Source organism: Hypanus sabinus, chromosome 9 (genome assembly GCF_030144855.1).
Source record: "Hypanus sabinus isolate sHypSab1 chromosome 9, sHypSab1.hap1, whole genome shotgun sequence".
Lineage (NCBI taxonomy): Eukaryota > Metazoa > Chordata > Chondrichthyes > Myliobatiformes > Dasyatidae > Hypanus > Hypanus sabinus.
In genome coordinates this window covers 38352949-38379028 of record NC_082714.1, presented here as the reverse complement: position 1 = coordinate 38379028, position 26080 = coordinate 38352949, and the positions used below count along the sequence as shown (strand labels likewise).

The 26080-nt window shown below is 38.2% G+C and overlaps 1 protein-coding gene across 3 annotated transcripts in view; it reads right to left on the bottom strand.

Annotated features, from left to right (window-relative positions):
* Positions 1-26080, bottom strand: part of ap5z1 (adaptor related protein complex 5 subunit zeta 1) — a 49607-nt gene that overhangs the window by 17294 nt on the left and 6233 nt on the right. For 2 of the 3 annotated variants that reach the window (XM_059979490.1, XM_059979493.1), the window contains exons 2-15: positions 25235-25372; positions 24616-24802; positions 24085-24223; positions 21336-21445; positions 19764-19932; positions 18594-18662; positions 17769-17909; positions 11387-11424; positions 8375-8537; positions 7583-7761; positions 7276-7418; positions 5575-5721; positions 3424-3535; positions 196-293 (exon numbers count right to left, since the gene is read on the bottom strand). In XM_059979490.1, coding sequence (XP_059835473.1) covers positions 196-293; positions 3424-3535; positions 5575-5721; positions 7276-7418; positions 7583-7761; positions 8375-8537; positions 11387-11424; positions 17769-17909; positions 18594-18662; positions 19764-19932; positions 21336-21445; positions 24085-24223; positions 24616-24802; positions 25235-25372 — 1833 coding nt within the window. The remainder of the gene's footprint in view (positions 1-195; positions 294-3423; positions 3536-5574; positions 5722-7275; positions 7419-7582; positions 7762-8374; positions 8538-11386; positions 11425-17768; positions 17910-18593; positions 18663-19763; positions 19933-21335; positions 21446-24084; positions 24224-24615; positions 24803-25234; positions 25373-26080) is intronic. The other variant, XM_059979491.1, reaches the window with a different exon arrangement.

Sequence of the window (26080 nt, the reverse complement as noted above, 5' to 3'; positions counted from 1 at the left end):
TTCTATTCCAGTTGAAAAACACTCACCAGTACTTTTGACTTGAAACACTGACCACAGATGTGGCCTAATCTGCTGAGTTGTTCTTGCATTTCTTGCTTTTTTTAAAATTCAGATTTCCAGCATCTGAGTTTTTTTAGATATTTAAAAAATTCTATTCCAAAGTACAGGGCTGTGTTCAATTAAAGTCTAGCTTACCGTTGAACTTCTGCCTTGAAATCAGGGATGTTATACAGAAGATTGCTCCGCTCCAGGATGACTAGAACTAATTGGTTAATCAGTGGCCCATCTGCAAACTGAAGTCAACCAGAAAGTAGGAAAATTAAAAAAAAAAATAGGCCTTCAACCCAAATTTCTGAAACAGAACAGATGAGAGGAGCTTTCATAAGAACAATTTAATTCTGTTGACGACCCAGGTCATGTGTCATTAAGTTATTAATGTAATTTTGTGTTCTGGGCAAATATAATCAATTCTTTTTAAAGTCACAATGATGTTCCTAACCAGGTCTTGTTGTCAGCCTAAATTAATGTTATAGAAGACCAAAACTTATAATTGACTCCTTAATGATAGTCAATTATGCTGTTCAAAATTGGAAAGAAACCTCCCTATTTTTGGAAACAATCCAGCAAGTAATGCAGGCAGGAAGCAAAAGGAAATTATTTTTGGTACTTTCCAGTTCATGCAAATAGTCTGCAGATTACACCAACGCTGCCAGGTGAGAAATTTAATGAAAAAAGGGCATGAAGTAAAAAACAAATGCTAGCCCCAGGTTAACTGAGTTCTTTGGTATAAAGTGATTAGGAGAGAAGGTAATGCTCTGGATTATAACACTAAGATTTTAAAAAAGGCCAGACTCTATATTGTGCTGCTTATGTACGTCAGTAGTTTAAGCCCTGGAGCTTTGAATCATTGTTTAGTATCTTCTATTCCATCTGGTGAAAATACTATAACTGAATCCTTATTTATGCTATGATCTACCATTATAATCTGTAGCTCCAAAGTCTCATTTCTTTTTGTAGAATGGGTACACAAACCTGCATATCAAATTGGTGCATATTAAACTAATGAGTATTAATTATTAATTACCTTTGAGAAGAACTGAATAAGTTTGAGGCAAGAACACAGATTCAGCGCCAATAGTGACAGCCAGATTCTTTAATTCATTTAGAGTCATAAAGCACTATGGTGCAGAAAAAGGCACTTTGGCATATCTAGTTTGTGCTGAATCTGCCTAGTCCCATCAAAATGCACCCTCCATATGCCTCCTATTCATGTACTTATCCAACCTTCCCTTAAACGTTGAAATCGAACCCATATCCAGCACTTCCACTGGCAGCTTGTTCCACACTCTCACCACCCTAAGTTCCCTCTCATACTCTCCTTAAATATTCCACTTTTCACCCCTAAACTAGGACCTCTAGTTCTAGTCTCATATAACTTCAGTGAAAAAGGTCTGCTTACATTTACCCTATTACATTTACCCCTCATAATTTTATATACCTCTATCAAAATCTCACCTCACCTATGCTCCACAGAATAAAGTCCTAGCCTATTCAACCTTTCCCTATACCTCAGTCTTCAAGTCCCAGCAATATCTCTGTACTCTTTCAATTTTATTAATACGTTTCCTATAGTAGGTAACCAGAACTAAACACAACACTCCAAAAATAGGTCCCAACATCTTGTACAACTTCAATATAACATTCCATCTCCTGTACTCAGTACTTTGATTTATGAAAGCCAATGTGCCAAGAGCTCTCTTTAAGATCCTATCTGCCTGTGAGGCCACTTTCAAGGAATAACTGATCTATATTCCCAGATATTTCTATCCTACAGCACTCCTCATTGCTCTACTGTTCACTGTGTATGTCCTATCCTGGTTTGTCTTCCTAAAGTGCAACACCTCACACTTGTCTGCATTAACTTCCATTAGCCATTTTTCAGCCCATTTCCAACTGGTCCAGATCCTGCTGCAAGCTTCCTCCCTGTCCACTATGTCTCCAATCTTGGAGTCATCCACAGTTTTGCTAATCCAGTTCATCACATTGTCATCTGTATCAAAGATTTGGATGATAAACAACAACAGACCCAGGAACGATCTCTATGCTCACTAGTATCAGGCCACCAGTCACACAGGCAACCACTCTCTGACTTCTCTCACAAAACCAATATCTAATCTTCAACATTCTGACAAAATGAGCAAGATCATCCTCAGCCACCTTTCTACAAATAGCAGGTTTGATAAATCTATTTCAGAACCAGTTAAAAGTCAGCTATAATGGAATGGGAGTTGATCACACAGGGCAACAACAGGTTTCTTTCTAATGATGTTGGGGAATATGAATAACTTTAATAATTTTTAGATCTCTTTTAATATCACCAAGTTTTTTTATTTCCAAACTGACCTTTACTTTAAAAAAAAAACATGTCTCTGGATTATTTGTCTTGTTTTCTGAATTATTAATCATGTAACCAAACCACCAGGTGACAAGATACATAGGATGAAAGAGAACTCATTTTCCATTGTTGTTGTTCAAACTTGCTGAAGTACTGCTGAATAATTTTAAGAATGAATTATTTGGCCATCATCGACTGTAGGTATGTCTCATCACATGCAGGCCAAGAGCTAATCACACTTTCAATTTTGTAGATTATTGCTCTTCACATACATATCAAGGTAATTTAAATGAGATCTTTCTCAATCACCCTTTCAGCTGGTCAGCTCCATATTCTGTCAATGGATGCATGAAAAATTCCTCAGATCTCCTCTTATCTTTCTACCTATTACTGAGTCTCCAGTTACTCAACTCTTTACAGAGGTCTTATCCTTCCCATTTAACCCTTCTCGGACTCATTCAATACCCACACCTCAGTTGTGCTCCAAAGAAAACAACCTTAATTTTGCAACTCTTCACCACAGATGAAATCTATATCCCTGATAATATCTTTGTCAATCTCCCCTCGACTCTCTCTAGTACAATTTAAGCAGGATCTTCCTCCTCAGCTGTAAAGGACAGTATCCCAAATGTCACCTTTATCCTCCAGCCCAACTAGCTTCAGAGATCTGTGGACATGCACTGTGAAGCTCTCTCTGATCCCCTCTTCTTCAGTGTCCTCTTTTTTTTTTATTGTGATTCTCGTCTTGTCTACACTTCCCAAGTGTATTACCTCATACTTCTCAGCAGCCAATTGTGAGAATGCGCACTTTGGTGTTTAGCCAATTGGTAGACTACTAATAGTGTGTTGCGACAGATATTAAATAGTTCATGTTTATTTAATTAGTGTGCAGTTACTTCGACAGTACAAGAGAGACATTTTCCAATTGTTCCACTGAAATATCCAAACTGCTTTCTCAATTGAATTAGTGAAGAAGGGTAAATTGACAAATAACTGAAACAATGGATTAAACAATGATCTTTAATTACCTGAGTAACAACTTTGAAGTAAACCTGCAATAGAATGGGAACAGTCTGAGCACACTGTACAACTCTAGGTCGCTTAGCCATGTCCAAAAGCACTTCATGAAGCTGATTTAATCTGCGTAAGAAAATGTATTCTCAGTCAATGCAGGGTAAGGAATAACTTCATAAAGTATTGGAGAGTCAAAATCAAACAGCACAGAAACAGGTTCTTCAGACCACCATGACCATGCTAATCTTCATGTACCAATCCATACTAATTGTGCTTATTAGCAATTGGCCTATATCAATTGCTGATAAGCACTTGAATCATCAAGATATAATCTTTACATCTTGGTGATTGAAGTGTTCATCCAGAAATGCTTTAAATTCTGACAGTACCTGCCTCCACCAACATCTCAGGTGATGAGTTCCAAGTTGCAGCTACTCTTACAATTTTTTTTTAAACCCTCATGCCCCCCCCAACCCTCTTATTCTTCACTATAAACCTACACTCTTTGGTTTTAGACTTCTCAGTTATCTACCCCATCTTTGACTTTCATAATTTTGTATATCTCTATCAGATTTCCCCTTCAAAAGAAAATAAACCAAGCCACTCCAGTTTCACCTCATAATTGAAATGTTCCACCTCAGGTAAACCATCCCTGGTAAATGCTATTGAGTTCAGTTATGCCCTTCCTATACTACAGCCACCAGAACTGCACACAATACTCAAGCCGCAGCATGATCTTTGTGCTCTTAAACTGTGTGCATTGGCTAATGGAGACCAGATTCACAAATCTTCTCTGCCATCTGATCCATTTCCGATGCCACAATTAGGAGTATTTGGATAAGTACATCAAGATTCCTCTATGCTTCAATACTCTATACGGTGCAAGTCCCATCCTTATTAGAGCTCCCAACTACACTACCTCACACTGATTTGGGACTAAATTCCATCTGTATTTGTTCCACTCAATTTACCAGTTGATCAACATTGTTCCATAACCCAAGAACATCTTATCAATAACACTAACAATTTTAATTCACCTGCAAAACTTTCTAGTCATACTGCCCACACTCACAGCAAAATCATTAATGTATGTGAGATATTAAGGATCCCAACTACAATCTGAGACATTTAATATAATCCTCTAGATTTTCCCAGCACCCCCATTTGAAATCTGAAACCAAAATTTAGATAAGTAGTATTCAGTTCCCATCCATATTCTCTGACACAACACACAGATTATCTCAGTGGTCCCTAATAGACCTCACTTTTCCATACCCCTTGTTATCCCTTTGCATCCTCCTTACTTTTCACCCTTGCAATAATTCTCATTATTTCATTTTTAAGACTCCCATTTGTCTGATCCAATGTATTCACAAGTAGCTGCTCCCACTCTCACATTTGGTTCTTTTATCATTCCATGCTAAATAGCAATCTACTGCACAATTTAAGTAAAAGCTAACAAAAACTTTTAAAATACAAATCAGATTCCTTTAGCAGTCTTCTTCACCCTCAAGAGTTAACATTTTGCTCACTTCTTCATTGATGTCACTCTTAAGCAAATCAAAGGAATGCAATGTCCTGGACTAAATAATTATAAGAGTTCTCTCTTTCCTCCATATTGACTTGCATGCATTTGATATTAAGTAGAGAATAAGGAGAAAACAATTCACAGAGAGCTCAAGAAAACACAATACAAAAGGTGCAATAAACAAATCTTGGCATAGTTAGTTTGCAACTTGCACACAGCTAGATCACAGAAATAGCAATAGGGTCATGATCAGGTAAGCTTGAAGTACATTTTGGTTGAGAGTTATAGTCAAATAAATAAATAACATTAATAAATAATGAGAAATAATTCAAGTAAACCAAAACATAGAGGATAAGGTTACAAAAATCAATAGATTTAATTATTGGCATGTTGTGATTTCGGCATCTCAGAGCTTTGTATTTGATTTTTCATCACTATACATTGTAAAGCAATCACACATGTCCAAGACAGAAACAGAAGCAAGTGACACACTGGTATTATGATTCACTTAGTCCTTGATCCAAACTCAAACACATATCCATACTGAGTAAACAAAAGCCTTGATGTAAGAGGTTACAAGACAATCAGAGGGCATGTCAGCTCTAACCTAAAGCTTAAATTACTTTGCCTCACGTACCTGTCAATAGTATCCCCTGCTCCTGTCTCCACACGAAGGATGTAAAAAAACATGCTCCTGTAGTGTGGATTGTGGAATGCCTCTGCAGAGTTTAAGACCTTTCTATTCTGATCAGCTATTACCTTCTCAGTCACTTGAGAGCTTGACCTAAAAGATTAAAAACCAAGAATTTGAACCAAACTGAAGATTCAAGCTCAAAAAGTTAACAATATCACACCTACAGACATTAACTGTCATAGAATTAGCAAAAAAAAATATTCTGGTACTAATCTCAGTAGAAGGTACATGAGGCATTTTCCAAAATTTTCATACACATTACACATTTACGGCACTATGAATATTCATATGATCAGTAGTTAAGTATCAGTCCTCTGTCAAGCACCTTACAAATAAAGCATAAGTATTGATTTTACTGTTAAGAAATACATTAATGAGGACATATTCCTTAAAAATTAATTCCATTTTCATCTTTTTATTATTTATAAAATACAGGTGATATAGATAAAGCCAGCATTTACAGCCCAAAGTTTCTTGAGAAATAGGGTGGTGAGCCATATTGTTGAATCACCTCTGCCTTTCTTATAAAGGTGTTGTTAGGAAGGATTTTCAAAACTTAGGCCCAATGACATTGAAAGAAGTAAATTTCCAAGTCACAATGAAGGGAAAGCTGCAGGTGATTACATTATCATAAATCTGCATCTTGTCTCCTTCTATGTGGTACAGGTTGAAGATTAAGAAATGCTTTCAAAGTACCCTCAGAATGTAGTTTCTGATGAGTCACAATTCCACTGACTGCTCCAATACACCACCTCCTTTCACTGAAAAACAAGTCTAAGGGTAAGGTCTGCTCCAAAGAAACGAAAAAACTACATCCTAGTGAATCTCTTCTGCACTTTCTCCAAAGCCTCCACATTTTTCCTGTATTGTGATGACCAACTGCACTGAGTACTTTAACTATGGCCTCCTTAAAGTTTTATACAGCTGCAACATGACTTCCTGACTTTTATATGAAATGAAATGATACATCATGGTATCATGGTATAGCCCTCAATTTCTTATGCAAGTTCATTCCTTCTTCCTTTATACTCTTTCAGGATCTTGTCCAATTTCAGCTTCCCAAACTTTATATATGCTTCCTTTTTCTTTTTGACTAATTGACCATATCTCTTGTCATCCAAGGCTCCTGAATCTTATCATTGTATTTAATCCTCAAAGGAACATGTTGATCCTGAACTCTAATCAACTGGGTCTATAAAAGACTCACATAATAAAACAATAATGGTCAAGCAACATACAGACACTGTGTAGTTAGACATAGACAGCTGCTTGAAGTGAAGTGTATTAAGGCTTTTTGGCATTCATAGAAGTATATCCTAAGCTATCTGCTGTGAGAGGAGAAGAGAAGTAAAGCCATGAGTATCTCTAAAAATGGAGATGAGCAAGTTGTGCTGGCTGCAAAATATGATACAGAAACAGTCACAAACAGTTAAACAAAATTAAACCAAATATTTTGGATGGCAGAAGCTTGAAATGAAACCTAAAGTTTAGTAGCACCCAGCATATCAGACCACATCTGCCCACAGAGGAATATAATTAATGCCTCAGGTTGATCTTCCAACAAACTCTGAAATAAAACAACCCCTTCATTTTCCATTTGATCTGGATTATTAAGAGAGGAGCTGCCTGCAACCTTGACAGTACCTGAGCTGGGCTTCAAGTGTTGCAGTCAAGCAGGGCAGATCAAGCAGTGAATGGAGTATTTCAATCAATGAGTCTGGATGAATCAGATCCGGCAGCAACTCAGCGAACTCAGGGAATAAAGCTGATGCGTTCCAAGCTATGAACTGGTTAGAAAAACACAAAGGCAAAAAAAAAATTTACATCTATGGTGGAACATGTAGCCGTACAGTACAATATGCAAACAATGATAAACCGAAGCACTCTGAACTGCTGGAGCTTCTACTCAAGAACTATAGGCATATCAACTTTGCCTGCAATCAATTCTCACCTTCAGTAGATTCGGAAAGCTTTTGTGAAAAATTGCAACACTTTCTCTGAGTGTTTTTGCATTTTCTCTGCAAAATTTAACAAATTCAAAGGCCAGCATAGAGTCTTGATACAGTTCTGAAGGAACTTTGGTGAATAATTGCCTGTAAACAGCTTCAGAGTCCACAGCTGCCAGCTCACCTGAAATGCAAATTTCATTTTTTAATTTTTAAAAGGCACACCACAGTAACAGGCCCTCTTGGCCTAATGAGCCCACATGATCTTCCTTATTTGTTGTAGGTCATCGAAATGTTTAGCTCAACATCTCTTAGTGCAGCTTGAACTGCAGGGCATTTCTTACAGTTCTGTATTTCATTATTTTTACATTCTTTCATTTGTGCTCTCTCTGACTCTCTAGCTTCTCTCTTTAAACGTATCACCCAGATAAGTTCAACAACTCAGGCTTCTCCATATCAGATTGTCGTTTTGTCCTATCCATTATTTGCTCAACTTTGATGCAACTTAAAGCAAACTTTCTCTTTCCTAAACCTGACAAAGGTTCATCAACAAAAATGCTCACTCTTTCTAAGTCACAAATGCAGCCTGAACTACTGAGTACTTCCAGCATTTTACATTTTGATTTTGTTCTCCCACTGTCTCTACAGCACTTGTGTAATGAAAGGCAATATGTAATTGTAGCTTTTTTTGTTACACTTCTGTAATTCTATTTAGTCAAATTTAATCATAACACCCTATAAAATGTTGATGCCTTCCCTGAGAATACATAGAACTGAATGGAGTCATTTTGACTTACTGTGATTTAGATAAAATTGAGCAACTGGGAGCAGCACTCTGGCAAAACCGGAGTCTGTACTGATCCTACTGTACAGCGCTTTTACCACTGGAAAGGCTCGATACACAAACAGTGCATCATGTTGACAGATAAGGTCCATCAGAGTCACTGCTTCAATCAGACACTAGGAGACAAGACAAAGAAGAATCAGCCCAAAACAAATGAGGCAGAAATCTAAGGAGAAAATCTTGCTGAGGTAAAAAAAAATCACAAGAGACTGCAGGGCAGGAATCTGGAGTAAGAAACAATCGACGGGAGGATCTTGGTGGGCTGGCAGCATCTATAGAGGGAAATGGAGAGTTGACATTTTGGGTTGAAACCTTTCATGTAGATGAAGGCTCTTGATGTAAAATTGTCAACTGCCTCATTTTCACTTTCCCTCTATTAAAACCACTGAGCCTTCTCAGCAATTAGACTTTTTTCAGTGCTTGTATTCCTTTCAAATTATGAGCATGGGTATGTGCAGGAATTCAAATTTGTTGAATTTGGACTATCTTTTGGAACGGGACTTGGAGCAGACACATTTTAGCTATACAATCACGTCCTTAATATACCTGAAGATTATTGAGGGGCAGGGTAAAATTCTGTTACACTGCTGTCCCTGTTCTCATACTACACATGTACGTGAGTGATTCATACTGTAATGTAGGACACCCCACCCACTATTCTTTACTTTCAATTACTAAAACACATTATGGAAAAAGCTAACAACAACACACACAAAATGCTGGTGGAACACAGCAGGCCAGGCAGCATCTACAGGGAGAAGCGCTGTCGACATTTCAGGCCAAGACCCTTAGTCAGGACAAACTAAAAGGAAAGATAGTAAGAGATTTGAAAGTAGTGGGGGGGAGGGGGAAATGTGAAATGATAGGAGAAGACTGGAGCGGGTGGGATGAAGCTAAGAGCTGGAAAGGTGATTGGTGAAAGTGATACAGAGCTGGAGAAGGGAAAGAATCATGGGACGGGAGGCCTCAGGAGAAAGAAAGGAGTGGGCGGAGAGCACCAGAGGGAGATGGAGAACAGGCAAACAACTAAATATGTCAGGGATGGGGTAAGAAGGGGAGGAGGGGCATTAACGAAAGTTAGAGAAGTCAATGTTCATGCCATCAGTCGGAGGCTATCCAGCCAGTATATAAGGTGTTGTTCCTCCAACCTGAGTTTGGATTCATTTGGACAGTAGAGGAGGCCATGGATAGACATATCAGAATGGGAATGGGACGTGGAATTAAAATGTGTGGCCACTGGGAGATCCAAAGCTGCACGTCTCCCCTGAGAGATTAGTATACAAAATTAAAGCACATAGGAAGTAGGGTACTCCATTAGCATGGATTGAAAATTAGTCAACACAAAAAACTGAACAATGAATCTTTTTCAGTGTAACAAACAGCGTTAAATGTGATATTGTAGGGATCAATCCTTGATGCCCAGCTGTTCACAACTTATGAGGTAACAATGTAATATTTCTAAAACTGGATGCCACTGTTTTGTGACAAAGCTGCCAAGGTGGGATCCAGGTAATGATCTAAGCCCTCTTCAGCTTACAGATGTATGGGCAGCCCACACAGACTATCAAGCATTTGGGAGACAAGTGGGATAGATCTGCCAGCTGCTGCAGGGATACAGGCATCTTCTGCCACCTGGGAACTTGGCTTGCGGCCACATTTCTGACTTCTACGCTGTTCAGGTTAAATAACAGAAGATAGGAACAGAGCCCTGCTGTAACTTGGGGAGGACCTATAGCAAGTGGGCAACTGTGGGACAACAAGGATAAATGTGAAGCTATCCACTTCAGTAGGAAAAACAGAAAATAGAGTAACATTTATGTGGTAATAAATTGGAAAATATTTATGTAATAGGAGATCAGGGTATCCCTGTATACCGATCACTAGAAGGAAACAAGCGGGGTAGCAAGCAATTATAAAGGCATACAGTCTTCACTGAAATAGGTTTTAAGCACAGTAGCAAAATTATCTTAATAAAATTATGTAGGGTCAAGGAGAGATGGCACCTGAAGTACTGTATGTAGTTTATGTCTCTTATCTAAAGATGGACTTTCCATTGAGGGAGTGCAATGAAAGTTCATCAGACTGATTCCTGTAAAGACAGAATTGCCACATTTGGAGAAAATGTGTCAATATTCACTAGAGTTTTGAGGGACTGAAACACACAGAGTTTTGGCATTACTGAACAGGCTGAATGGAGAGAGGATGTTAGGAAACAACGGTCGCACTCTCAGATTATGGGGCAAGACATTTAGGTCCAAGATGAGAAGACATTTCTTTACATAGAGGGTGGTAAGCCAGTGGAATTTTCTACCACAAATAGCTGTGGAAGCCAAGTTATTGAATATATTTCAGAAGAAACTAGTTTTCTGGGCTTGAAAGACATCAAAGGATATGGGAAATATATTGGGGATATAGTTAAGAGGGTCAGCCATGATTTCATAGAATAAAACAGTTGGCCCCAAGGATTGAATATCTTACTCCTGCTCCTATTTTTCTGTTTTCCAACATCTCTCTGGTTGAGTAAAATGCGTTCCGAGTTCTGTCAAATATATGTCACTTTAGAATTATGTGAAGTGTTGCTTGCCAGTGTGACTTGTGAGCAGGGCTGCTTTACCTGCAACTGTTTTCACAAGATGTCAAGATGCCCCTGGTGGCTTACTACAAACGATGCAACTGAGTTTGCAATACAGTTCACATGTCTATCTCGGCAGAGGAAACAATTTGAAGGAAGCAAACAAATGGGAAGGAAATAAGCATACAACTGTAGCTTTAAGTACAAGAGGAGGAAGAATGTGAATGAAGACAGTGCCACATTTTATTGTAGTCCTTAAATATTGCTTAGTTGAACCTCAGCAATATCAAGCACTTTCCATATTTTACTTATGCTGGATAAAACAGATAAGGACTCTCTGATGACTTCCATTTTATCAAATTTACTTTTAATCAGATTTATATTAATACTTACAGCTTTCTGAAGTTCTGAGTCAGACTTCTTTAGAGCTTCTATAGAGCAAGAAGAAAATTTGACTTTAAATCACTTGTCAAACAAAATCACTGTTAAGAGCTAGAATAATGTTATAAATGTCTTAATCACAGTCTTTCACTCTATATCAAGTTTACAGTCTGTATTCATAATAATTCTGCAGGATTTTTCTTAACAGTCATTAAGTGTTACAGATCCATGGCTTGATCACTGCGTACAGAAACCAATTTATTTATTTGTTGAGATACAGTATGGAATAGGCTTTTCCAGCTCTTCAAACCACACCACCTAGCTATCCCTGATTTAGTCTTAGTCTAATCATTGAACCATTTACACTGACCAATGAACCTACCAACTGGTAAGTCTTTGGATTGTGGGAGAAACCAGAGCACCTGGAGGAAACTCATGTGGAAAACATACAAGTTCTTTACAGGGAGCAGTGGGAATTGAACGCTGGTCACCTGTATTGCAAATCATTGAGCTAAACACTACACTACCATTACACCACAAAAATAAAGATCAGATGTGCATCACTGACCAAGCATACCCACTATGAAAAAGATTCATCATCACATCAAATTCCCCTGCCAATCTCCTCAAGATACTGAGTCAAGAGCGATAAGTAAAAAATGGAACTTATAATGATACAAATATGTGAAGGAATAATGAACAGTTTTTAAAGTTCTTACTCAAACATGAGTGGTTAGTCATACTAAAACAGCCACATTAATTAGTCTAAAGCGATCTTTAGATTGGAAGTGAATTTGTGCCAAACAAGAACCCAAGTATGAAAATGCAAAGATACAATAATTGAAGGCTTTTTACACACTCTGGTGGCAGAAAGAAAATATTACAATTGTGTTTGTGTACAAGAGTTAAATCTTTTATGTGGACATAAAATCACTAAAATTAACAGCTAAATGAGGTAATTTTATCAATACATTCCAATGAGGAACATTATTTCTTACAGTCAGGTACAATTTCAGTATCCTCTATACTATAGTCTCTTCAATTAATTTTTGTACATTTGGTTGTAACAATAATATAGACAATCCATTACACTGAACAACACACACAAAATGCTTGAGGAACTCAGCAGGCCAGGCAGCATGTATGAAATAGAGTGCAGTTGACATTTTGGGCTGAGACCCTTCATCAGGATGGAGACCCTTTCTAGACGCTGCCTGGCCTGCAGAGTTCCTCCAGCATTTTCTGTGCATTGTTTGGATTTCAGCTCCTGCAGATTTTCTCTTGTTTGTGATTGGACTAATCCATTACTGTACACACATTTGAGCCAGGTTGCTGAAATGGTGTCATCAACCGACAGTTGTGATTGTAAAATTTAAATATTAGTTTGCATGCACAAGTTTAATTTAGCTCAATGCTCACGTTGAATTTTATATCACAGTAATAACAATTACTAAACAATGGTATAGGTGATTGTAAACTGTGCCAATCACAATGTGGGCTAACAATTACTTTAATGGTTCACAATCCTTGCAAGACTTCAATCACTTCACAGGGAGAACAGTGAACTAATTAAGATCATTCTGCTGAACTGAAGCAATCGTTTTAAATTAATGTCATTACAATAATGCTAATCTTTACTAAAAACTTCTATTTAAACTTCCCATGAACTGTTTATAGCAAAAAATTGTTCATAATTCATATCAACAGATAAATCAGAGGATTTGGAAAATATTGTTTTATTTTTATTGTATAATTGATCAACACTTCACTGAATTATAGCACAATTGAGGCCAGTTATTTCAGAGTTTCAGTTCTAACTGCCTGACAGAGCTAGTCCCATTCCCAGCTCTTTCCTCATATCTTTGCAATTAAAAAAATATATAATTCTCTTGTGAGTTACAATTAAATTTGCTTCTACCATTTTCAATGTATTCCAGCTGTTTGTTTTTAATCCTTATAACTTCAAATAAATTCTCATCTTCTGCAAAAAGAGTTAACATTTTACAATGCAACCTGACCTGCCGGGTGTTCAAGGAATTTTCTGTTTTTATTTTACATATTCAGCATCAGACTTCTTTTGATTTCCAATCCCATCATCTCCCCAATGCCCTTGTTAACAGAAATCTGTATACTGACTTCAAAACCACTTCCAGTTTAAATCGCTGAAATCTCTTAACCTTTGCTTTACAGAAATAACTCCCAATTTTCCAGTCACTCCTTATAAATAAAATATATCTTCCCTGGTAGAATTCTAGTAAGTCATCTTTCCATCCATTCCTCTAATAGACTTCCTTCTAGATCTAAACAAAATTAGTGCATTGGAAATAATCAAATGGTAGATACAATAAGTACAGACAAATAAAGACTGCAAGAGACAGATCATTATAATTACACTCCCTATACGATGGTGCAACTTTTACCATAGCAAATTTATGGCCTGAATACATGTTAAAGATTTGGAACAATAAGCACAGAAGCAGACCCCTCGGACCATGCTGACCAAGATTCCGATCCAATTAGTCCCATTTGTCCATATGTTTGGCCCTTATCCCTATCCATGTACCAATCCAAGTATATTTCAAATCTTTTAAAATATAAGGTTTAATTGTGTTACACTTTTATTTTCCATTACTTCTTGATGTATGAAAATATCTAAACAATGAAGAAAATTGCACCCTTCTTCCTTGTGTAATGAGAAGGTATGCAACCTCCTGCCACAGTATATGATTTTATATGAAAATCTTGCTCTGTGGTAAGTTTTTGTATATTAATGAATAGATTATCATTCTGCTGATGTAGTATTCCCTGCTATAAGTTTATTTTATTATCGAATCCTGTTGAGTCTGGTGAGATGCACTGAATGCCTTGAGTCATATTACAGCGAAAAGGTTAAGTGCTGTTTCAAGGAGAGGCAAAGAAAATGAGAGAGTACAAGACTGTAAGATATAGGAGTAGTATTAGGCCATTTAGCCCATCAAGTCTGCTCCATCATTTCATCATGGCTGATCCGATTTTCCACTCAACCTCTATCTCCTGCCTTTTTCCCATATCCCTTCATGCCCTGACCAATCAAGAATCTATCAGCCTCTGCCTTAAATCTACATAAAGACTTAGCCTTCATAGCTGCCTGTGGCAAAGATTCACCACTCTCTGGCTAAAAAAATCCCTCCTCACCTCCATTCTGAAAGGATGCCCCTCTATTCTGAGGCTCTGTCCTCTGGTCTCAGGCTCTCCCATCATAGGAAACATTTTCTCCACATCCACTCTATCAAGGCCTTTCACCATTCAATAGGTTGCAACGAGGTCACCCCTCATTCTTCTGAATTCTAGTGAATACAGGCCCAGAGCCATCAAACATACTTCATTTTCAAAGCCATTCTATTGTGAAATAATTTTTCTGAATCTCCTTTGAGCACTCTCCAGCTTCAGCACATCCTGTTGTAAATAAGGGCCAAAAACCTGCTTACAATACTGCAAGTAAGGCTTCGACATTACATCTTTCATTTTACATTCTAGACCTCTTGAAATGAATGCTATTGCATTGCATTTGCCTTCCTCACCATAGACTCAACCTGTAAATTAACCTTTAGGGAATTGTGCACAAGGACTACCAAGTCCCTTTGTATCTCAGTTTTTTGTATTTTCTCTCCATTTAGAGAATAGTCAACCCATTCATTTCTTCTACCAAAGTGCATGACCATACACTTCCACACACTGTATTCCATCTGTCATTTCTTTGCCCATTCTCCTCACCTGTCTAAAGTCCTTCTGTAGCCTCTCTACTTCCTCAGAACGACTTGCCCCTTCACCTAGCTTCATATCATCTGCAAACTTTGCAACAAAACCATCAATTCCATCATTCAAATCATTTACATATAATGTAAAAAGAATCAGTCCCAACATAGACCCCTGTGGAACACACTAATCACTGGCAGCCAACCAAATAAGGCTCCCTTTATTCCCACTCTCTGCTTCCTGCCAATCCACCATTGCTTTATCTTGCCCTGTAATACCATGGGCTCCTAGCTTGTTAAGCAGCCTCACATGTGGCACCTTGTCAAAGACCTTCTGAAAATCCAAGTACACATGAACTGATTCTCCTCTGTCTATCCTGCTTGTTACTTCTTCAAAGAATTCCAACATATTTGTCAGGCAAGATTTTCCTTTGAGGAAACTATGCTGACTACAGCCTTTCTTATCATGTGCCAGAGACCTTATCCTTAATAATCAACTCCAACATCTTCCCAACCACTAAGGTCAAACTAACTGGCCTATAGTTTCCTTTCTTCTGCCTCTCTCCCTTCTTGAGAGTGGGGTGACACTTTCCAGAACCATTTCAGAATCGAATGATTCTTGAAAGATTATTACTGATGCCTCCTCAATCTCTTCAGCCACCTCTTTCAGAATTCTGGTGTGTACACTTTATTGGTCCAGGTTCTACATTCAGATCTTTCAGTTTCCCAAGAACCTTCTCTCTAGTAGTTATGGAAACATCACACACTTCATGCTCCCCAATATCTGGAACTTCCACCAACAGCTAGTGTCTTCCACGGTGAAGAATGATGCAAAATACTTATTCAGTTTGTCTGCTATTTCGTTGTTCCCCATTACCACCTCTCCAACATTGCTTTGCAGTGGTTCGATATCCACTCTCGCCTTTCTTTTACACTTTAGATATCTAAAGAAACTTTTTGTATCTTCTTAATATTATCGGCTAGCGTACTTTTGTATTCCATCTTTACCTTCTTAATAACTTTGTTGGTTGCCTTCTGTTGGCTTTTAAAAGGTTCCCAATCCTCTAACCGCACAATTTTTTGCTCTATTATATGCCCTCTCTTTGGTTTTTATGTTGGCTTTGACCTCTCTTGTTAGCCATAGTTGTGTCATCTTTTTTTTTTTAAGAATACTTCATCCTCTTTGGGAAGTATATATCCTATGCCTTCCAAATTGCTTCCATAAATTCCAGCCATTGGTGTTCTGCTGTCATCCCTGCCACTGTTCTTTTCCAATGAATTCTGGCAAGCTCCTCTCTCATGCCTCTGTATACTGTGCACATTAAGATACAACACCTTCAGTCCTGTTTTCACCCTTATCAAATCTGTTTCCCTTTATGTTGCAACTCATCCTGTTGATTGTAATTTTTCCCTGTCAACAGCTTCTCCTCACTACACCTTGCCTCTGTTTGTAAACCAGCTACCTCATCGTCAGCACCATTATCCGCCTTTCTATGATGCAAGGAGTTCAGGACACTAGTCGCACCAAGCTCAACCTTTTCAATCCTAACTTTGTCTGAAATCTTACAACATCTGCCTCCGCAACCTCTTCACTGACTATTCAGGCACTCTGGTTTCCATCCCCCTGCAGCTCTAGTTTAAACCCCACCGTGCAGCACAAACCTTCCTGCCAGGATGTTGGTCCCCTTCCAGTTCAGGTGTACCGGCCTTCTGTACAGGTCCCACTTTCCTTGGAAGAGAGCCCAATGATCTAAAAATCCTTATCCCTCCTACACCAATTCCTTAGCCATGTATTAAATTGTATACATTTTCCTAGTTCTGGCCTCACTAGCACATACAACAGGTAGCAATCCTGAGATCACAACCCTGAAGGTCCTGCCCTTTAACTTAGCACCTAACTCCCTATGCAGAACCACTTCACTCGTCCTACCTATGTCATTGCTACCTACATGGATGACGACTTCTGGCAGTTCACCCTCTCTCTTCAGAATGCAGAGGATTCAATCCGAGATAACCTAAACCCTGGTACCCGGGAGGCAACATACCACCCAGGAATCTCGTTCTTGCCCACAGAACCTCCAGTCCATTCCCTAACTAACAAATTCCCTATCACCACAGCAAGCCACTTCTTCCCCCTTCCCTTTTGAGTCACAGAGGCAAACTCAGTGCCAGGGATCTGACCACTCTGACTTAGCTCTGTTAGGTCATTCTCCCCCACCCAACCAAAATTATCCAAAGTGATCAGTTGTTGAGGGGAGTGGCCACAGGGGTACTCTGCACTGGCTCCTTAACCCCTTTCCCCTTCCTGACTGTCACCCAGCTTCCTGTGTCCTGCACCTTGGGTGTAACTACCTCTCTATATGTCCTACCATAATCCAGCTCCAACTCCTCAATGCAATTTGTGTGCATAAAATAGAGAACAGTCAAAATTAGACAGTACATAACTTACTAACCTTTTAACACAAGATTTAATCTGCAACTTACCCACTTTTCCAATTATAATAGTAGGTTATTGATTTGATATGTTGACATATTTTACTCTCCAGAGACAACAACTGACCAACTGATTGATTTCAGCATTTTCTGTTTTTGTTTTAGTGGAATGACTGACTGAAGCCAAAGAACAAGTGGAAATAAAGGAATAAGTGTACTGTACCTACTTCTATCACTCTGTTCAATTAGTCGACTGCAATATTCAAATGTTTTCTCCCGTAGACGTTCTTTAGGGGGCATTAGCCGACTTGATGTTGAGGAAGCAGAAACCATTGACATTATGGAGCTGTCTAACTCAGATTTGTCATCTAGAAGATAGATTACAATGATTAATAAATGGCAAACAGCCAAACTTTCATGCAAGTTGAATCACAGAGAATTTTGGTGAAATCAAGATGAAAGAAAAGCAATAATCTTGGTACCAGAAGCAAGATCAAACACAAAACGCTAGTGAATACAAATGTAACAATTCTCTTAGCACCAAAACTGTATAAAATAACTTGAACCTCATATTTTTTATGAACTTTTTTTATTGGGTTTTCAAAAACTTCCTGTTTTTGAAAACTTTATTATACTCATGTTACAAAGTATTCACTATGGATTAAATAATTTGCCATTTCTACAAATCCATCTGCCATTTGTTCATGTGCACTCATAATTTCTGGTTCTGTTCAAAATTATCATTGATAAGCATATAGGTATATCTGCAACAGAGCTGACTCTTCACTACAGTTGCAGGATTAGTTTGAAACAAAGCAATATTTACAGAAATGCAGGTAAACTTCACAGTTACAATCCAAAGTTTGAAGCATAAAACTTTGAATGCTTCTTACAGGGCAATTTAACCATCATAAGCATTACTTGAATTAATGAGAGCAAGACAGCAAAGCAGTAACTTATTTGTAAAATGTGTTAAACTAGGTTATAGTGCTCAAGTGAAAACTGCAAGCTCTACATTTCTGTACTGACAAGGTTTGAACAATTCTAGTTACCAAAAGGGATAACGTGCCCTTCATCTTTCTTATTTTCACCTGTTCCTTTGGGAATCCTGTCAAAGAGATCTGTGAACAATGAAACAGTCATTCACTGCTATCACTGGTCATTACAGTATCCATCATGGGTGAGAACCGTTCAAATTGCTGTTAACATTATGGGTGATAATTTAGAAGAAAACATTAAGATCTGTATGTATGATTAGGCATTCACGGTGTGAGATTTGCCTGCAGCTGCATGATCAATTCATTAATACTACAACGTTATTTTATAAACTAAACCACAATGACACTTGAAACACAGAAGACCAACACTCTTATGTCTTCTCAGTAAGACCAATACCCGTATCAGTCATAATGTTCTGAGCTGATTTGCAGGAACCTTCCACCAACTACTTAGGAGGTTCGCAACCATTAGGAACTGCATAGGCCATTCAGCCTCTTACACCTTGTGCATTCACAGGAGAACTGGTCCTCACCTTCACATTGCTCCACAGCCCTTGGTAGCTTTATAGATTAAACATGCAAAGGAACAATTTGTACTTTTATATTGATTACATTCCTAGATTTATGAATTTATACCAAGGTTTAAATTTCAAATACTGTTAGCATAATCAAACACTCCCGATTTATTAGTACAATGATATCAGCACAACAGTATAACCACAACAGCAGTCAATGTATCATTATCTTAAGTCCCTAGTGTTATTGGATCAGCTTCCACACATCACCTCTAGTCTCCAAATGCCTTGCCTAATTGAGGAACTTTTATATAAAAAATTCCAATACATCAGCAATTAATAAAAATGAAATGTACCATTCTCTTCAGATTTTATTTCCCAGTTTGACCGAACCAATGTTGTGGAGATTAATTTTTAATTCCTGAGAATTTCAAAGCAATCTGCCTGAAGAACTGCAATTTTTCACATCATAATGCAGAACTAAATCTAGGGTATCTAACCTGTCCAGAGAAAAGTGCAAACACTTAATACAGAAAATCCTCAGAAAACCAATGCATTTGAAGACCAAAATGGTAGGTGTACGTGGAACATTCCTGTGACCAATCTCTTGTATTTTTAGTCTCACAATTATGCAGTTCATTTAACAATGTCCGTTCAATGCAACCTACAGAGACAAAATCAGAGATTATATGTTTTAGTGGCAAACTACCTGGATCACTGCTATTGACTCCACTTGCCCCAGACCACTGCAGCCATCTTCTGATCATGGAGAAAGAGTGCATGTTCAGCCATTGGTCCTCAGTGTAATGTTGGCCAATGGAAAGTACTGTGAAGAAGTCACCTGCTACTGCCCCATCCACCTCTAAAATAGAAGCAGGCTAATCGAGAGAAAAAAATAACAGCAGTGTTAAACACAGCCTTAAAAGGCATTTTTCAAGTATCTCTCCACCTCCCCTAGATGTACTGACACTTTACAGGAAACAAGTTCCAGACTGCTCATTTTTCAGGTGTAACCATTGATAAGAAAGTTTGTAAGCTTTTCTGCAAGAAGCAATACAAACTGTCTTGATCCCCTCATCATACAGTGTCTATGTGCCCAGTATTCAGCAGAGGCTAACTAGACAGAGATAATGAGTAGGATCCCTGGTTTGGAGCAAGGAAGCTAGTTTAAAGGTCCTGATTATAAATGCAAATAACAGCCAATATATTACTCATTGATTGAAAATGGAACTTTCCTAACTACATATGCCTTAGGCACTCATTTGAGAAATGAGTTGTCTTCAGGGGAATGACATTTGAAACAGATTTAATTAGGAAATACCTGACCTTTTAGCAGAAGTATTATTAAACTGAAAAACAAATTAATGCAGGAAATGTTTTCAAAGTTAGGTAGTGCTGCAATTCAACTACGTTATAAAAGTGGGTGTGTAGAGCAAATTGATCACCTCTTGAGTTGTAGAAGAGTTGCCGTCTCATGTAGATATTTTCCCATTCTTTCAAACAGTAATGGTAGGGGTGGAAGCAGAAGACGGGGGGAAAAAAAGCAGACCTAATAAGGCCTTTCACCCTACCCACCATCCAGCTCCCCCACCAACCTTAAGCCCCCAATTTACCAAGAACATCCTAATCCTAAATTTAAAAGGGCAAAGTATTTGGGAGAGTTTATGCAATGCAACTGGCAAATTTGTCTCAAGTGGATGATCAGAAGTAGTTACCACAGAAACTCAAAAGCAATGATTGTCAATAAATCTGCTTCACAACAGCAACCAAATTTACTGCTCTAATCTTTAAAAGAGTAATGAATAACACAGCAATCAGCCAGATCAAAAGCTGAAAATAATCAAGTCAGGTGGCATCTATGGTAAGGGGAAGAATTCTCATTTCCAATTAAGACACTTCATCGGAGCTGACAAAGAGAGATAACAAGTTGGGTTTACATTGTAGGAGGGTGGGAGATGATCAGACTGGAATAATATGGGTTACACTGTAAATGAAGGACAAATAAACTACATTCAATCTTAAAATAGCATTGTGCGAATAGGTGGTTGGAAAGTGAACAAAGAATACCACTCAAGGATACCACTATGTAAATGAGAATCAGAAAAACTGCAGATACTGGAAATTTGAAATTGAAAAACCATAAATGGTGAGTCCATTTCCTTCTCCACAGTTGTTATCTGAATTGCAGTGTTTCCAGTATTTTCTATTTTATTTCAGATTTCCAGCATCTTCATTTCTTCACAGCAGTACAGACATTAGCTTGATAGCACCATTTCGTTACCTGACGTGATCTTGGACTAAAAAATCCTCCAGAAGAATGGGGGACTCCCTGCACTGTACCTGCGTACCGCAGCCAATCAACTAGCTTCTTATTAATAGCATTTATCTGTTCTGTAGAAAAAGAATAATTGCTGATTGTAAGCAGAATCTGATACGGAGTCGCTCAACTTTCATCACTTCACGAGGAATGCACTAATTTTTAAGAACAAGACAGTACAGAAAAATATCATCTCAATAACTCCTTTTTATTAATCAAACTCTAATTTCACCACTCCTGTATTTGAATATTGAAATGTTCCTGGTTGAGCGGAGATTGATTTAACTTCACACTAGAATAATGATGCTCAAGTCCAGGAGAATTGGGCTACTCCTCCCAAAAAAAAACTTTTTTGTCTAATTTGACCATTTGAGGAATTATTTACAACCATATAGATATTCAAGATTTTATTTCAGAATATATGTTTTTTTTATTCTTCTTTCTAAACCATTGAGAGATGTTTGAGTTGGAGAATACAGGCCAAATACTTCCAAAATGAAGTGCAAAGTTCCATCATTCCATTCCAATCGGGAGCTTCAAAATCAAACTCATAAAACTCCACAACAGTGTGAAAGCTTCTATTTTCCACATCATTTGTAAGTATGGCTTATTTCCTTAAAATGTCATTTCTCACCAAAACAACTACAGAATGCATGCTATGAACACCAGCAAGGGATATCCAAACATGTTTAAGTTAATGAATCGATGGAAAAGAAACAAACTATGGTGACAACAAAATCTGCTGGAGGAACTCAGCAAGTTGAGCAGCATCTGTAGAGGGAAAGGAACTGCTGATGCTTCAGGTTGAAAACCTGCATCATGACTGATAATGGAGAGGGAAAGGGTCATTATAAAGAGGAGAGGGGAAGTTGACCTACAGGAGCCAGAAGTGATCAGAGGGCTAATGGACAGGGGATGTTGTAGAATGGAGACTAGATCAAGTCAGATGGGGGAGTGAGAGGAAGTAGGTATGGAAGAGAATACAGCACAGAAACAAGACTTTTGGCCCACAATGTCTGCACAAAACACAATGCTGAATTAAACTAAATCTTTTCCTCCTACTTCAGGGCTGGCCTAACTAAAGTATTATATAACTGCAAAATGGCTCCCTTAACTTTGTACTCAATAACCCAACCAAAGAAGGCAAGTATGCTCTGTGCCTTCTTTACTACCTTATCTACTTGCATAGTCACTTTCAGGGAACTTTCAGACTTGGACCCCAAGATCCCTCTGCACATCAACACTGTTAAGGATCCTATCCTTAACTGTATTCCCTTCTATTCAACCACCCAAATTGCAATAATTCACATTTGCTTGAATCAAACACCACCTACCATGGAATTTAGCTGGGTGCCATAGGTGGAGCTGGAGAACATGATAGATGGTGGCAGATAAAGTGGGATAGAATGAGGAAGGGATGTGGAGGGTAGTGTAGAACACTGCTGGAGGGTGCAGAAACTACTAATAGAAGAGCCAGGGGGTGAAATGTCTGGGCAGAGGGTGGATGCAACAAAGGGGAGAGAAAGCAAATGGGTTATTGGGGGGGCAGGTTCTGGAAGGAGTGTGTGTGAAAAGGGTCAAAATGAGCAAGTAGTGGAGGGAAATGGACAATTAACTTTGAGTCATGTCAAGGTCCTTGCTTTGGGCTTCTCATTCAGAAAGTACAACATTTATATCAGTGGGTTGTAGACTACCCAAGCAGAATACATACTAGTGTTCTCAAGTTTGTGTTGGGCTTGACAGTTCACAAATTCCCACCAATGTAGTTCCAAAACTTCTGAAGTGTAGCGGTTTCCAATTTTTCATCTTCCTTAGTTTACAGGCCCTTAAAAATAATTGTGGCCAAACAAATGAAGAGGGTAGAGAATGTGGATGGTGCTAAGCACAGCTACCCTTCAATTCAGTGCAACTTTTGAAAGAGCATCTCTTCAACTGAAACTCTCTAAGAATGATATTAAATCACACATTTGACCTTTTAAAGTTACGGCCTTTAAACCATTACAATTTGCTTCACAGTACGTTGAGACTCAATTTTTAAGAGTTTTATACTTTCAATTTAAAGGGAGGTTGCATGGAGAAACAGAAGGATGAAGAATGATTACTTTGCAGCAGTACTTTTCTGCTGGGCTTCTCGAATTAACTTATATTTTGGAGACCATTACCTCATTACTTTAAAGGGCAGGTCTTAATGATACAGTTTAAAACAAGTGTTAATTAGTTATAAATAAGATCATAAGACAAAGGAGCAGAAGTCGGCCATTCGGCCCATCAAGTCTGCACTGCCATTTTATCATGAGCTGATCCATTCTCCCATTTTGTCCCACTCCCCCACCTTCTCACCATAATCTTTGATGCCCTGGCTACTCAGATACCTATCAATCTCTGTCTTAAATACACCCAATGATTTGGCCTCCACTGCTGCCCGTGGCAACAAATTCCACAGATTCACCACTCTCTGGCTAAAATAATTTCTTTACATCTCTGTTCTGAATGGGCACCTTTCAATCCTTAAACACTTCCATTAGTTATAGGTGAAAGAGAGAATTCAGTTGGAAATTGAATTGCCACTAAAAAGGGCCTTGAATAAAGCATTTACAAAGCAATGTGTTACTACCCAAGTTTTATTAGGCAAAGCTAAAAACGGACAATAAGGACCAACTAATTCCAAAGGAAAATGCAATATCAGAGTTATACCAGGTACCTGAAGACTTACCTTCATTGAGAACTGCAAGATTAAGGACTTTGGATAGAATGGGTATGAGATGCCGTGTACCCTGACCCTCAGCTTGGCGGGAATCCAGCAGCTTCAGGATACGATTGCAAAGAGCCTCAATCTCTCCACTTTTAATCCCCTGTTGAAGAAATACAATGCTACTGCTCACTTTACTTCCAGTACTCTTTTCTTCTGTCATCCATTACCACAGTCAACAATGTACTTAAATGATAAAGGATACTTGTGAGTAGAAGACGAGCGATAAAGCAGATTGGTATGTTAACATTTTGAAAAAATGAGCAGGAATTAAGTTCAGAATTTTAACCAAGTTACTATGGAAGAAACTACTGCTGAACTGAAGGACAGTCCCTGTGTAGGGGAAACAGGATTGGGCAAAGGTTTGAAGACATACTTGTAACAGGTTTTACCATTAACGACACAGAGAAGCTGCTGCAATCCGATCCGCAGTTTAAGATGCCAGTATGAAGAAACTACTGTATACATGCAATAAACAAATCGTGTACTCTTTACCTGGGCCAGCATTATACTCGACACAAGGTTCATGGTCTTCAGGTCATTTAGTTCCTCACAGGGTAAAGTCAAAGCATTACATGGGCGTGCCTCTCGCAGAATAGCTGAGCAAAGGACAAGAACAGGTTGTGGAGCCTTCATGAAACACAAAGTGTTGTGGAGTTCTTGAAGAACATCTTTGGAAAGACTGGGTATCAAACAGAAAAATGAGTGTCCATTAAAATTTTACTCATTACAAATCGTGGGCTAACTTTATTGTTTATAACCACTTGTCTCCTGCAAGCACACTCACTATTGAGAAAAGACAGAATATAATGCTCATAATTCTTAGACCTTGCACAAATAATGCAGTAACAAATAGTGCTTTTGCTCATCTAAAGTTACTAAGAAATAGACTGCACAAATGGTAACATAAAAACACAATAATCAATTTATTAGAGAATATTATCCCACCATCATTACCGGTTAGTTGTTCTCATTATTTAAATAAATGCCCATGGACAAAATCTAAGTTAGACTGGCTATAAAACTTGCCTTCTCCCAATGAAACTCAATTTTAACTGTCACTCATCAGATAATTAGACCCCTTCATGCTTTTCCTTTGAAAAAAAAATCTTACATTCTACTGTATTTTGTAGCAGAGATGATCAAGAATAGCTTCTGAAGAGAATCAATGGCTTCATTATTATATTCCTTGTTCTGTAGGAGAGTGGAAAGGCGACTGCAGAATTTCTGTAGGTCTTCGGCCTGTACATTCCTGAGAAGCAGCAAATCACATTAGAACAAACAAAACACATTTGTAGCCACATGATGTAGCAGGCTTAATAAATTAGTCTTTGCTGGAGATAAAGTATTATTCAACTTTTTGTTGGAAGGTCCTTATTGATGCTGCTGCAAGTTCAAAATACTACAGTTCTGTGCTCAATATCATCATGTCTATGGTAGTTCTTTGCACATAGTGAATTGGTCAATGCCTCAGACTCTACCCAAGAATCTGACAAAAACTGACAAAAATCTTCACCTCTATTAGTAACTGACCTTGGAGAGAATAACTACATGTGCTGTAATCAAGGGGTAATCAGTACTGATTTTATATTTGGTTTTCTCAAGGGCATTTAGTGAGGAGCTATATCAAAGGTTTTGCTAATTTCTATCATCTATAGCCTTTTGCTTTTCCATTTCCTTTTTTGTTTACATTTATTGGCAAAGCCAGCTTTTAATACCCATTTCTAACTGCTCTTGGGAAGGCACTGGTGAATGACAGCTCTGACAAATTCCAGCAGCAATATTGGGTTCATGCACAAAACAACCACTGGAATGTCCACTCTTTAATGCCCCAGTTTTACGAAGGCCTCTTGATATAGTGTTTGAACAAATAACTCAATTGCTATCAGACATTATGGCAAAGAGCTTTTTTTCCACTGTTCTACCTCTGCAGGGGTCAGGGGGTGGGGGAGGTCAAACC